This window comes from Neomonachus schauinslandi, chromosome 2, assembly GCF_002201575.2.
Source record: "Neomonachus schauinslandi chromosome 2, ASM220157v2, whole genome shotgun sequence".
NCBI lineage: Eukaryota > Metazoa > Chordata > Mammalia > Carnivora > Phocidae > Neomonachus > Neomonachus schauinslandi.
In genome coordinates, this window is record NC_058404.1 from 136,856,733 (window position 1) to 136,870,760 (window position 14,028).

The window sequence follows — 14,028 nt, forward strand, 5'->3', positions numbered from 1 at the left end:
GACTTAATGAGAGTATAAGATGGGCTTTTGCTTTTGGGTCTCTTTGTTTTTTAGAACACGTAAAAATGAAATTTGTCCTAGTTAATTTGGTGGGTAGCAATAAAGCCAAGTTATCTGCATCGTCTTCTCTGTGTTGAATAGGAGGCTTAATTCTGGGAGTTTTAAAATAATTCCTTTTTTCATAAATATTAACAAAACTGAGTCAGTTCTTGTAACTTAAATAATAATTTCTTCATAGCAAGTCATCCGACCTGGATTCTCAAGGAAGTAACTACTAGAGATGGAAGGGAGAACTCATTAATTTTGGTTTCACTCCTATATTCATTACTATTCTTTTCATTTCTCTTTGAACAGGTTGTTCCTTGCAACAGCTTTTGATGAAATACAGGAACATACTTTTTTACTTGAGCACTTGTCAGAAGTTAAAAGGGTAGGAAAGTTAAATCCCAGATTAATGATAGCCGTGTTGTATTGTTTACTAGGCAGTGAAATCAGCTGTGCAGACCATCACTGTTGGAGGCGTGAGCACATCACAGTTTAAGACAATTATTCCTCTGGCAACTGCTCCCAATGTCCAGCAGATTCAAGTGCCTGGAAGCAAGTTTCATTATGTCCGGCTTGTCACTGCCACATCAGCCAGTAGCCCAAGCCAGCCAGTTAGTCAGAATCCCAGTACAAACACTCAACCTCTCCAGCAAGGTTAGTAACCATTTTTTAAAAACAGTAATGAATTCTTTGAACATTATTAAAGAACACTGGTCCTTTTCTTGCTGAAATCCTGATTAAGTGTGGCATTTCAGCTGAGAGTGTGAATCAGCAACTGTTGCGGAAGACCGCAAAATAGAATCATAGTTGTGTGTAAATACAGTCTTTCACTCTGCTGGGAGCTGGTGCACAGTGTACTCTACCACCAGACCACCAGAGTTCTTCGTCAGTTTGGGGTTAGCCATTGTATTGCTGGTTTATAAGCCTATCATTTATGCTAGTGGGACAGATTGAGATGAAACCAGATTACCTTATTTTCTAAACTGGGTGAAGCTGCTTGGTAGGGTTTGGATCAGTTGAAATGACTAGTGGGCAAGGCATAAGAACTTGATATACCTTCATCCTTTACTTATTTTGAATCTGTAACTGCTAATAAAAAGCTATTAAAATACTTTGTTATTTTGCTTAGTTGTACTTTTCCTGGAGGGTATTCCTGTTTGTAATCCTTCCGTTTTCTCTTTGTGTTTAACCCTTCCCATCGCCTGATCCATGTACACAGACACACACAGCCACTGTCCACGCTTGTCCACTTGTTAGAAGTTGAATGGTGTGAAAGGATCAGGACAGTTCACAGTTTAGGGCCGAATTTTTTTGCCTTAGAAGACTGCTGCATATCCCATCGATGTCAAAAAGCAATCGATGGCGAGTAAATGATTTCTTATTTACTGGATGTAAAGAGAGGAATTAAAGACCACCTGTTTGCACTTTCATTTTTATTAAGGGATCAGTGGGTTGGAGCTATCTGTTGCTGATAGCTAGTTCACCTGAGGGAAACTGTGGAAGAGAAAACCTACCTATTTATTTTTTAAATTGCTGGCGGGAGAAACTAGAGGCTGCGTGAGGGAAGCAGTACTTTCGTGTGTATTCTATTAAAATTAGACCCGTCAGGTAATCATATTTTCTAATCCCTCTTTAAACGGATTTTAGAAGAAAATCTTTTATTACGGTGTTCTTAATAAAAGGAAAAGGAAACTCGCGTATTGCTAAGGGAGCCAAGTTTCATATCCCCTCAGTACCTAAACTTAGCAGGCCACTAAAAGAGGTGCTGCAAGCGTGGTTTACTCAGATGGTCATAATGATGTCAAGCACCCATTAAGTACAACGGGCTGTACTTTATGTGTGTGTGTGTGTCTGTGTTCCATATGCTGATATCCATTTCCAGCGTAACGTTAATGCTAATTTCCTTGTCAACAATAAGCCTTTGGAATAAGTAGAAAAGACGCTGAAGATCCAGGAAGAGTGGAGGAATAGGTGGGACAGTTCATAATTCCAGTGTATTTATTGATACCTTCTTTTCCAAGTTTATATGTCTTTTGCCTCTCTCTGCCACTGTATGCTCTTTGCCTCCTGGCAATCCCTCACACACACCTCCTTCTTTTGCCCTGCTTCTTTCTTCTTTGCTTTCCACCTTCAGTTTTCCCTTTCTGTCCTCGCCTCTATCTCTCCAGCTCCTTCAGTTCTCCCCGTATCTACCCTCTTCCCACCCACTCATGTACAGAACCATCTATGTGATGGCCCTTATGCCCACCCGTAGTTTTCTCTGTCTGCTCCCCTGTCCCATAAGAGACCTAGGTATACACAATATGTATCATTTCACAGGAATAATGAATTTATAATTTTTATTAGAGATACACGAAAATAGTTGCTCTAGTTCATCGAATGTATTAACACGTCTTTCTAAGGGCTTACTTTCCAATAAGGGATTTCCTTATGCCAAAGGGAGTTGGGCTCATGTTATACATTTCCCACCAAAGCCATACAAAACCAGTATTCAAAGGCTCCACCATGGTCACTGCTGGCTGGATAGCAGGCAGCACAGTAGAAAGATCCAGAAGAGTTCATGATTAATCTCTTTAGAATGTGATCTCCTACCATCTTGGTAAGGAAGTCAATTTAAGAAATTAAAAAGCCTTAAACACTTGGGTGTATGGTTTCTAAAATTTGGAAGGAGGCTGTCTGTTCTAAGAGGATTGTTCAGGGGCGCCTGGGTGGCTCAGTCGTTAAGCGTCTGCCTTCAGCTCAGGTCATGGCCCCAGGGTCCTGGGATCGAGTCCCGCATCGGGCTCCCTGCTCGACAGGAAGCCTGCTTCTGCCTCTCCCACTCCCCCTGCTTGTGTTCCTGCTCTCGCTATCTCTCTCTCTGTCAAATAAATAGATAAAATCTTTAAAAAAAAAAAAAAAGAGGATTGTTCAGAATTTCTGTTCAAGACTAAAGAAAAGATTATTCCAGCTTCTGTGAAAATGGCAGTAATAGTAATGTGGGACTGTGCTCAAAAGTTGAGGAGGGAGAGAAATAGAGATCGTTGATGTAGTTATGTAACACCAATATGTCCCCCTTTCCATAGGTAACTTGTAGCATTCTCTTTTCTGACCGCTTCATTTTATATTTTCTTTATTAACCGGGTTTTAGTGAAAACTCAGCATGCAGATGCCAAGCTAATGTAAACCTAGAATTCCCAAATTTTCTAGCTGTGTGCCTTTGTGTGAGTGCGCGTACCTGCGTATGCCCACATGCATGGAGACAGTTACCTTTTCTTTATTATCCAAATAAAATCATCTGCATTTGTCATTTGATGTGACTGAGGTCAGGCCACACACTCCTTCCCATTGTTGCAGAGACCACCAGGAAGTTCTTCACCTTCTCTGGTTGTCAAAATTGCTGCTCAGTGTGCTCACGGAAGGATGACCAGCATCCCCTCTCCAAGAAGCATGTGGTGTAGGGGGTCTGTTCTCCAAGTTCCAAGCAGGAATTCAGGCTTTTAATGCCTTTTCATTCACCTTTTAATTCTTCTTAGTATCGCTGAGACCAGTGTACAGTGGTTATCATAACTTAACTAAAGCTAAAGTGGCCAAAGAGAATCAGAGCAGGAAATAATTTTAAATCCAGTCTCAGATGTCACCGCTCCTATAATTCTGGTCCTATGCTTTTTGTGTAACAACTTTATTGAGATATAATTCGTGTCTACTATAAAATTTACCCTTGTTAAGCATACAGTTGAGTGGTTTTTAGTGTATCGAGAGAGATGCAGTCATCACCACTAAAACACTGTCTGGAGTGCTCCCCCTCTCCCCTTTCCCCCTGTCCCCTTGCTGCAGGGGCTCACTCCCTTTTAGGTCAGAGTACTGTCTGGGGTTCTTCCAGCACTCTCAGCTTTCTCTCTTTAGCCATCAACCCTCCCAAGCTTTTTTATCTAAGGAAGTCTGTTCTTTTTATTGTTCAGAGCAGTTTAGATCCCATTATCTCAGCCCCTCTCTTTCAGACCTGGCTCTGGGTTTTTTTGCATAAATAAAACCGGAAGGGCCATCCTTCCTGTCTTTTTAAGTCCCTTTTTTGGACTGTGGAAATGGCAGTAGGCAGCATTAAAAACTTTACTTCTTTTGGTCCAAACATGCAGGTCTGGTGCCAGCCTCTCTCCTGAATTTCTTCGTAGCTTTTCTCTATGTCGGGTTTCATCTTCCCTTCAAATCAGCTATTCCTGGAGGTGTTAGTTCTGGTAGCTGTCATTTTCCCGGTCACTTGAAAGCTTCACGATGGCTTATGTTTTCTTCCCTCAAATGTGAAGTTTCTGCCATCTACTTGGGTGATAGTTCATGTTCCTTTCACCTCCACCGTATCTTTTGCAACTGCTCTCTCCTGTCAGTCCCCAGCTCTGTCACCCCAGGTAGACCCTCAGTGTGTACACTCCTCTAACTTGCCTTGTTTCGTGCAACTCCTTTCTGGTTTGCACACTGCTACCAAATTGGGTTTTTCTTGTGCTATTCCAGTCATATTTCTGTACTTCGAAATCCTCAGAAACTTCTCATTGCCTACTGAATTAAAAAAATACAGATTAAATATATAGATTTCAACCCTGACGTTCAAGACTTGGGCTTGCCTACTTTAACCCTAGGTTCCAACCAGACTGGTCTGTTCACCAACATTTTGTGAAATGCTTTGCTGCTTTCCAGCATCAAGCCTCCACTTCTCATGCTCCTGCCTCTGCATGGAATGTCCTGCTCCGGTCTGTGTGCCCTCTTCGCAACCTGACCATCGATCAGGACCCATCTCAGACACTATACCTTCCACGCATTCTTTCATATTCCCATCCTCTGCCAGCAGACGTAACGTTCTGTCTCCCTTGGACTCCGCAGCACTTTCTCTTTTTTAGGCGCGTTTATTTTATTTGGTACATGTCTAATCTGCTCTACTTGAGTGTAAGCTCTTTGAGTGTAAACTATAGTTTAGTTTCCCTGGAACACAGTCCACAATGCCATTTATATAGTAATAATGGTTGTCATAACAACAGTGACATTAATGGCAACTAACATTTATTGAGCACTTACTATTTGTTGGACACCGTTCTAATAAATTTCCATGGATTCACATATTTAATCCTTATACCCTGTGAGGGAGGTACTATTCCCAAGTTATAGATGGGGATACAGGCAAAGAGAGTTAGAAAGCAGCAGAATTGGAATTTGAGCCTCCAGGGTGTTATGCCTTAAGAGACCATATTCTTAACCTTTATGCTATGCTGCCTTTTAGTAGGTACTCTGTAAATAATGAATTATACAGGAATGACATTTTCTCTGGTTTCGATACAAACGTGGCAATTGGAAAGAGTCTAGAACAGCATTGTTACTCAAGCTCCTGAATGGCAGTTTTTTTATTTAAAGGACATTTCAACACTAGGTTTAGTAAGGAATGTTTAAGTCATCTGAATACAGATTGAAGTACTTTCAGTAGACTGCCTTAAATGACAAACGTTCCCTTGTCAAGCGGACAGACTATAGGTGCTACCTTAGCTCTGAGTTCCCTGGTAGACGGGTTAAGGAATTTAAAAAGGGAACTCTCCTGATTAAAGATTGCCCCAGATAGGAAACCAGTGGGATTCTTGAAGCTCTTTTATGGGGATATCTTGAGAGAACTGAGTATCTTCAATGTTTCAAGCACCATTTCCTGTAAATAAATTGTCCTTTCCTCCCCTTTTCTAAAAAGCAAAGCCGGTGGTTGTTAATACCACTCCTGTGCGAATGTCAGTTCCACTCGTCTCGGCGCAGACTGTCAAGCAGGTGAGTGTCACGGAACTTTCTTCAGTCTCTCCCAAACAGACAGTTCACTTTTCAAATTGAAAGTTAAGACTCACGTCCAAGAGATTCATCCTGAATGGAGAAGCTGTAGAAGGTATTTCTGTAACCGTGGATATGTGTTCTTTTTTTTTTTTTTAAGGTTGTTCCCAAACCCATCAATCCCACTTCACAGATAGTTACCACCAGCCAGCCACAGCAGCGGCTCATCATGCCTGCCACCCCACTGCCGCAGATCCAGCCCAACCTCACTAACCTGCCGCCAGGCACGGTGCTGGCCCCGGCTCCGGGGGCAGGGAATGTGGGCTACGCAGTGCTTCCCGCACAGTACGTTACCCAGGTAGGAGGACAAGCCTGAGTCCTTGCACTGCAAAAAGGATAGTTTGGTCAGAGATGTACAGCCCTGTCACATTCTGAAACTACTGGAAAACGTCTTACTCAGTATTAAAATGGCTGTTTCCAAAAATCTTAAGATGCTAACAGAAACTTCTGAATTTATTTTTAAGTATCTCTAGCATTTCGAAATACCAGCACAAGTCACGTATACGAGTCAGACACTTGGGAACTGAGAGCAGTTTGGTGAGGACAAGACTATGTAAATAGAAGAGGGGAGAAGTTGAAGCTAAAGTCGGCAGAGTTCAAGTGCATGTAGAGAGCGCTGTGACTATGATCTGGCTCTTCCTCACATAGGAGGATGCCACGGGCTTGCTCCTGGAAAGGAGACTGTGAGATGCATTTCTAGGTGACCCATCTTCAGTGACCCGTCTCTCATCTGGTCCTCTTTAGGGTCAAAGCCGCCTATCATCCAACTGGCTGGCGAGGGTTAGGAGTGCTGCTTCTAGGAAAGAGATAGAAGGGTTTTTTTTCCTGTAAGAATCCAGCAGATTAGCACCATGTTCTAAACTGTGAATTGATCTCCTCAGATTCTGAGAGAGAGAAACAGAAACCTGGGTACTCTAATGAAATGGACTGTGGAGTATGTTTAATGTGGCTACTGATTAGAGAATGAGTGTTCAGTATTATCATCAGCGTCTCTTTTTGTGTGTAGAAATCAATGTAAAATAGAAAATGATTGCCCATGTAATTGTCGTTCTCTATAACTTGTGATGAATAATCAGCATAGTACCTATTTTATTTACAAGTAGACACATTGCATTGTTCTAGCCAATACAAGTTAATACTTGTACTTTTGGAGCATGCAGCTAGAATTTCCTGATCCTCATAGGCTTATTCCTCTGTGAAAAATTTCTTGTATTTGTACCATTTGGTACTTTAAAATGTTCACATTGTTTTCACCTCTAGTATTAGTTTGGGTCTTTAGAAGAGCTTCATGAAGTACTGTGTCTGTATGAAATTCTCCATACTATTTTTCCTATTTTAGTAGATGAATTTGTTTCTTACTGATTATAACATCTGAGAGTATTGTGCGTTTTTGTAAATATGGCCTAAAATTACCTTTCTTTATGTGTAGCTACAGCAATCTTCATATGTGTCTATAGCAAGCAACTCTAACTTAACTGGGACAGCTGGTATCCAGACCCAGGCAAGGCTTCCATTCAATGGGTGAGTGTTCTGAAAACATGTAACTTAAGTTGTTGGATCAGGTTCAGTGCAGCATTAAATATATATATAGTTCAGAATAGATTTATATATTTTTTCCTCAAAGCCATATGAGCATGCCTCTGTAGAACTTTTTATTTTGAGGAAAAGTTATAGGAACGGTCAAAAAACCCCCAAATATCTTTTACTTAGATTACTCAATTTTGCCACATATTCTCTGTCTCTTCTCTCTCTCTCTCATCCTGAATATGTTTTTAAAAATGATATTAACTAGTTTTTAAGTTGTTACATTAGGTCTTTGCCTTTTTTGTTGTTGTTAGTCTGTTTTTCCAATCTGCGAATCGCTTCCTTTGCAGGATTGGTTTAGAAGCAGTGCTTAGGGGCGCCTGGGTGGCTCAGTCGTTAAGTGTCTGCCTTCAGCTCAGGTCATGATCCCAGGGTCCTGGGATCGATCCCCGCATCGGGCTCCCTGCTCGGCGGGAAGCCTGCTTCTCCCTCTCCCACTCCCCCTGCTTGTGTTCCCTCTCTCGCTGCGTCTCTCTCTGTCAAATAAATAAATAAAATCTTAAAAAAAAAAAAAAAAGCAGTGCTTAGTTAATTGCATGAAACCAGTCTACCTCTCTCCAATTCCAGCCCCATACACTCCTTTCTCCTCACTCCCTTTTGTAATTGCATCCCAAAAGTTTTGAGCAGATTTCAGCTTTAGTTCTCTCAGAAGGAAGAGTATTTTTTGTGGAGTGTTCTTTAGGGCTATTGACAACTTCCTTTTTTAAAAATCCCTATCTTGGCTCTCTACCTCTCTTTTCATGTTACAGCTTGCTTTTGAACTTGATGTGAAGGGAACAACATAGCAAACTTTTATTAGAAATGGATACATTTGTGAAAGTTTTTTTTAGGAGGAATTTACAGAGACTTTTCTAATTTTTAATAGTTATCTTTAATTGATTAAAATGTGTATCTTTTTTTTGTATCTGTATAGCATAATCCCATCAGAGTCTGCCAGTCGGCCCAGAAAACCCTGTAATTGTACAAAATCGCTGTGTTTGAAATTGTAAGTCTTTTTGCTACTCTTTCTTATTTGCTATAGCCGAAAATGCTTTTAAAAGCAAATGGAGTTAACGAAGGCTTAACAGACCAATTTCATAAGTCTAAGTAATTTAAGTAAACATGCACATGAATGTCTGAGCATGTATGACCGTGTAAAAATCCTCTCTCATTCATTCAGAAAGAAGTAATTTTATAGTCTTTACCACAGATGAGGCACTGGTGGAGGGGTTTAGGGACACGGCAGTATGAGACAGACATAGTCTCTATCTTCAGTAATCATTAATTTGACCTTATTTATGGCCTTTATATTTGGCCTCCTAAATGAGGTGGTACTCTGAGTAGCTTTTAAAATTGTTGGATGATTAATTTGCTTATTAGCTCTGAACCAAGAGGTTTGGCCTGAAACAGTTACGTGAAAAGCATTGGTCCTATAAGGGCTTTAGAATCCCAAGAAGCATGACTGTAGTTCAAGGGAGCCGATTCCACTACTGGAAGATAGCCCATGTTTTTCCTTTTTTATGATTTGAAATAACTTACTTTGGGGACATATAAAATCACATAGGTTTTGTGTTGACAACAGTTAATCCTGGAACTAAGTTTCTAAACCAAAATTCTAGGAGCCGGTGACTTGACATTTGAGCCTGATCATGTGGTTGACAGTCAATATATATTAACTCTATAACTGGGTGTCTCCAAGTACGTTCTAAAATGCTTTACTGCGTGTATAATGCTCTTAAGCAGGTAATTTCTAGTTTTATTTATTTTAACAATGACTTTTTTATGTGACTTGCACTGATTTTTACATTCCAGATATTGTGATTGCTTTGCAAATGGTGAATTTTGCAACAACTGCAATTGTACTAATTGTTATAATAATTTGGAACATGAAAATGAAAGGCAAAAGGCAATAAAGGTGATTATTTTTTATTTTATTTTATTTAACTGACAAAAACTTCCCGTTTCACCTGACTTTTGTAGAACTCAGTTGTTTTACAATGAAAATTAATTCCTTTTGCGGTGTTTAGTGTACTGTGAACTTGAGTTGATATTTGATCTGTTTTGATAGGCATGCCTTGACAGAAATCCAGAAGCTTTTAAGCCTAAGATAGGGAAAGGAAAGGAGGGAGAATCAGATCGACGTCACAGCAAAGGATGTAATTGCAAACGATCAGGATGTCTTAAAAACTACTGTGAATGCTATGAGGTGAGATGCTGGTTGGGGAACATAATCGAACCGGTTTTTGCAAATAACTCTGGGAAAGGGTATATTGTAAAAATTTACGTGAAAATTGGGAAAGTACTCTGCTCTTGCAGTTTGAAAATGTGCACAGCTGGTGCACGGACCCTAGTTTGAGGAAGACCTTCTGGCCTCCCAAGCAGGGCTTCAGAGGAGTGATAGCTTGGTTTTGTCATTACATAGTGCTTTGGGTCTCATCATCTGATTTACCAGTTCATACTTCTTAATCATTATACCTGGAAGTACGCAAATCAGGGCACCAGTTTATTCATTTTTCGTAAAAATAACATCAGAGTGGATTGGAAACTCTAGCAATGGTCCTCAACTGAGGGGCAGTCCTACCCATTGCACTCCATGGGCTTTTTGAAAATATATATGGGTACAAAAGAGCCTGCATTCCAGGGGGCAGTCCTGAAAGTAAAGATTTATCTTGCCCCAAATGCCTATTGTCCTCTTGAAGAGCACTGCTCTATGAAAAACTGAATTATGTTCAGAAGTTTGCTTTCTGAGTCCAAGAATAGGCCAGGAGACATATGGAATATTGCTGGCTGAGGTTATTGGTCATCATGAAGTGACTGCATCCATTTTTGCCATTCCACCATCCCACTCAACTGGCTGTTTTTATTTATTGGTCAGGCATCTTTCCAGGAGAAAGTGGTCGAAGCTATGCTATGACAGATACTGTTTATTTTTAGATGCTATTTAAATCATCCCCTTCTTGCTATAGACAAAGTACTATATAGTTTATTATTTTTATTTTCAAAGCTTAAATATAATAATCTATTCATGCCCAAGATTACCCTATGTTTCTGTATTGCTTTCTTGGTGTACCTGAAACTCTCGTGACAGCCTTTTGAGTTGAGTCATTCCTACAGTTAATTAGCTCTTCTCTTCTATTATATTTTCAGTCTTTCAGACTTCCTGTTGAGAGGGATACCTTATTTTTAGTTTTGGCAGAAGCCATAGCCTTGCACTTGGTAAAGTAATACCAAGGCTGGCATTCTCCCCTCGTAGGGTTTGCTGTCTGTGCTTCGGGAGTCTGTTCCTGCCATTCGGTGCCCCTTCCCATACAAAATGTGTCACAGTAAAGATTTTGTATACTGTATTGTCTGTGTAATGAATTCTTAATTCACGTATTTTAAAAGTCAAATACTCCTCTCAGGAAGTGCAGGAAGCTAACAACCTCTTGTCAGTCCTAAAGTCAATATGAATGAAAATTGCATATGATCAAGAATATTTTGAAAGTCTCTTAAATAATGTCTTACAATCCATTAATCAGTTTTTTATTCTGTGTTGGAAAAGATGGACTCTTTTGTTTGAACACCTGATGAAATAGGTGGCTTTTGTTCATAAACCATATCGTACAAAATTTGTCCTGAATACGTAAAAAATGTAAGTTATAAAACAAAATCCACAAAAAGAGAGAAAATGGAAATTGATGTAAAGCTGGGTCAGAAGGGCAAAGCAGCCCTTCCATGCGTATGGCATTGAAAAGTCAGTACATGCGGGGCATAGGAAATGCAAACATAAAAGAACCAATAATTTAATTGAATCTGAGAATTAATAGAAGTAGAAAAGGCAGTGCTGGTTGAGATACATTAGAAGAGAAAAAGCTGCCCTGTTATAATAAAATCCTTGACATTTAGGACACACAGTGTCTAATAACTAATTTGTTGTTCTAAAAGACCAAGAAATGGAAAAACTTGGAATACCCTAAACTATGACTAGCGGTAGCTGATTGGCTTACTGTGAATTGGCTGTGATGTTATTTGAGAGTTTGTGTGCAGTTGTTGGTCTTTTGAATTGAATTGGCTTTTTTGGTCCAGTTGGTCTACATCTGGATAACACATTCATGTTCCTTTCACACACTTTTCAGGGCTTGTTGAGTAGATGAGTGACTATCTGCATTATTTAAATGGCTGTGCCTTGCAACCTTGTTTCCTCCCCTTTTTTTGACCACAAGGGATGTTAAATTAGCAAAGCTAAATGAATACCCTATCATTTTAATTTCATCTTCCCGAGTTCCTATTAGATTATTAGTACCTTTCTTAGGGTCCTTCATACTTAATCCAAATTACCATTAGTGGTACGTCCTTTTCCCCCTTGATGTCAGAGATTTTATCTCTTCATCATTAGATACTTACTAAGTATTGCTTTAGTTAGATTCTCAGACTGGCTCATAGTAAACCGTGAACTCAAAATTTTTTTCCCTTGGTAAAGAATTTATTTGTGTATTGTAAGAAAGGAGCAGGGTAAATGTGTTCATCATAATATGATTTGTTTATCTTGCCAGGTGCTGTAGAAAGGGCTCTAGGTATGTGTCTTTAAATCGACATAGGTTCACTGAAGAAAATGAAGCCAACAAAAGATACTCAGATTTACTAGGTCTGAGAAATGTAAATGAAAGAACAGTGAGATCTCACTTTACCTCTTTCCCCCAATCAGATTGCTAAATGTTAAAAAGAGCTATAGTATACACTGTTGGAGGGAATATGGGAAAGGCTTTTATACATTGCTCATGAGATATGAGGTGTTAGAGCCTTTTGAAAAAAGTCTGGCCACATCTACTAAAATACATGTACCAGTGAGCCCAATTCTAGAAATCTGGCTCATAGAAATAAAAGCATAATATATTAAAAAAAACTTTTTATACACTATTTGTGTTACTCAAGAACTAGAAACAGAGTAAATGCCAAGCAACAGGCAAGTGAATGCCCAAATCACTTGTGGCACATCCATAGCAGGGATTACTGCCCAGCCATTAAATAGAATGAATTCAGTCTATGCTAGATGACTTGGCGGGGCCAGCAGGGGTGGGGGGGTGGGGGCGCGATTCCATGAGGCGTAGCGTGAGTAAAGGAAGATGCAGAAAGTGAGCATGTGATTTTGTAAAACAACCTAAAAAAAAAAGAAAGACTGATGTATTTGTTAGCTAAGATAGCTATTTGTACATGAGGGCTGTGTTTTTCCTAAAAATATATGTTTTACATATTTTTACATACAAGGACACACTAGTTTAATGTGGACTATTGAAGGGTTTGAGGAATCTGGAGAAGGGGATTCAGGGAGGGAGATTATGGAGATTATCCATAATGAAAATAGCATCTATGAAATTCCTTTAATGTGATAATTGTATTTTTGCCTAAGTGGGAAGTCACCAACATGTTAATGGTGATTTGATTGAGGTGGTTGGATTCTGGATGACCATTATTTTTAAATATTGCATCATTCATATTCTTTATAAAGAACATATGTTATTCATATCGGGGAAAACTTTTAGATGGGGGAAAAATTGACATGGAAGGGCTCAGAGACATACATTGTGTAGTCACTCTCAGACTTAAGAACATCTGACCTATCCACATATGTAGTTAGCCCATTTAGCATTTGTCAGGAAAAGAGCTGTCCATTGTGTCTAATGTCAGTTGACCAGTTAATTCTGTTCTCTACTGATTTGATCACAGAGTCTACTTAATGTATTTTTGGGTTTGATTTGTAAGCTTTTCTTTTGCAAATCTTTTAGGCAAAAATAATGTGTTCCTCAATATGCAAATGTGTTGGCTGTAAGAATTTTGAAGAAAGCCCAGAAAGAAAGACACTGATGCACTTGGCAGATGCAGCTGAAGTCAGGGTACAGCAACAAACAGCAGCGAAAACGAAGTTATCTTCTCAAATTTCGGACTTGCTTACTAGGCCAACACCAGCTTTGAATAGTGGAGGAGGAAAGTAAGTCAGTATTTTAATCTCTTTGTAGTATGATTATTTTTGGTAAAGTTTCTTCTTTTTGGACAAAATTAAGTTCATACTTTTGATTGTTGCAGACCTCTTTTTGCATTTTCTACCTTTAGTTACTTGTAAAGGAATTTGGAGGTAACAGGAAAACCACTGTCAGATATAGTACACACTTCTAAAATTCACTGTGCTTAATTTAATTGAATTTCTCCCCACTAAGATGAGGTCATTATGTAATTTGACAAACCCTTAAGAAAACCAAATTTTTATAACTCTTCCTGATAGTATCATCATTCATAATTTTGCATATTTTTAATTAATCTCTTCTTTTTCCAGGCCCTTGTAGCACTTTCCCTGTCTTTCCGGAGCACCTTTCACACACCTTATTATTGTAGCCCCTTATTTGACTAGACTGCTGAACTCTGGAGTAGGAAGGCTCCAGCTATAAAGCCTGGCTGAGCTGAGTTTAAATACCATCTATGCTCTGTGGTAGTTTGTGAATTCGACAAGCACTCCCTGTCTCTCAGTCTTGGTTTCCTTAATCCTTCCCATTAGCCTTACGAAGTGGCTATGAAGAATAAAGCATGTCTAGCCCAGCATTTGGCAGGGCCTCATGCAGC

At 39.5% G+C, this 14,028-nt stretch overlaps 1 protein-coding gene across 3 annotated transcripts in view; it reads left to right on the forward strand.

Annotated features, from left to right (window-relative positions):
• Window positions 1-14,028, forward strand: part of LIN54 (lin-54 DREAM MuvB core complex component) — a 50,461-nt gene that overhangs the window by 32,285 nt on the left and 4,148 nt on the right. For all 3 annotated transcript variants that reach the window (XM_021702314.1, XM_044912688.1, XM_044912689.1), the window contains 8 exons: window positions 483-699; window positions 5,744-5,817; window positions 5,975-6,172; window positions 7,304-7,395; window positions 8,372-8,443; window positions 9,250-9,352; window positions 9,506-9,643; window positions 13,200-13,402. In XM_021702314.1, coding sequence (XP_021557989.1) covers window positions 483-699; window positions 5,744-5,817; window positions 5,975-6,172; window positions 7,304-7,395; window positions 8,372-8,443; window positions 9,250-9,352; window positions 9,506-9,643; window positions 13,200-13,402 — 1,097 coding nt within the window. The remainder of the gene's footprint in view (window positions 1-482; window positions 700-5,743; window positions 5,818-5,974; window positions 6,173-7,303; window positions 7,396-8,371; window positions 8,444-9,249; window positions 9,353-9,505; window positions 9,644-13,199; window positions 13,403-14,028) is intronic.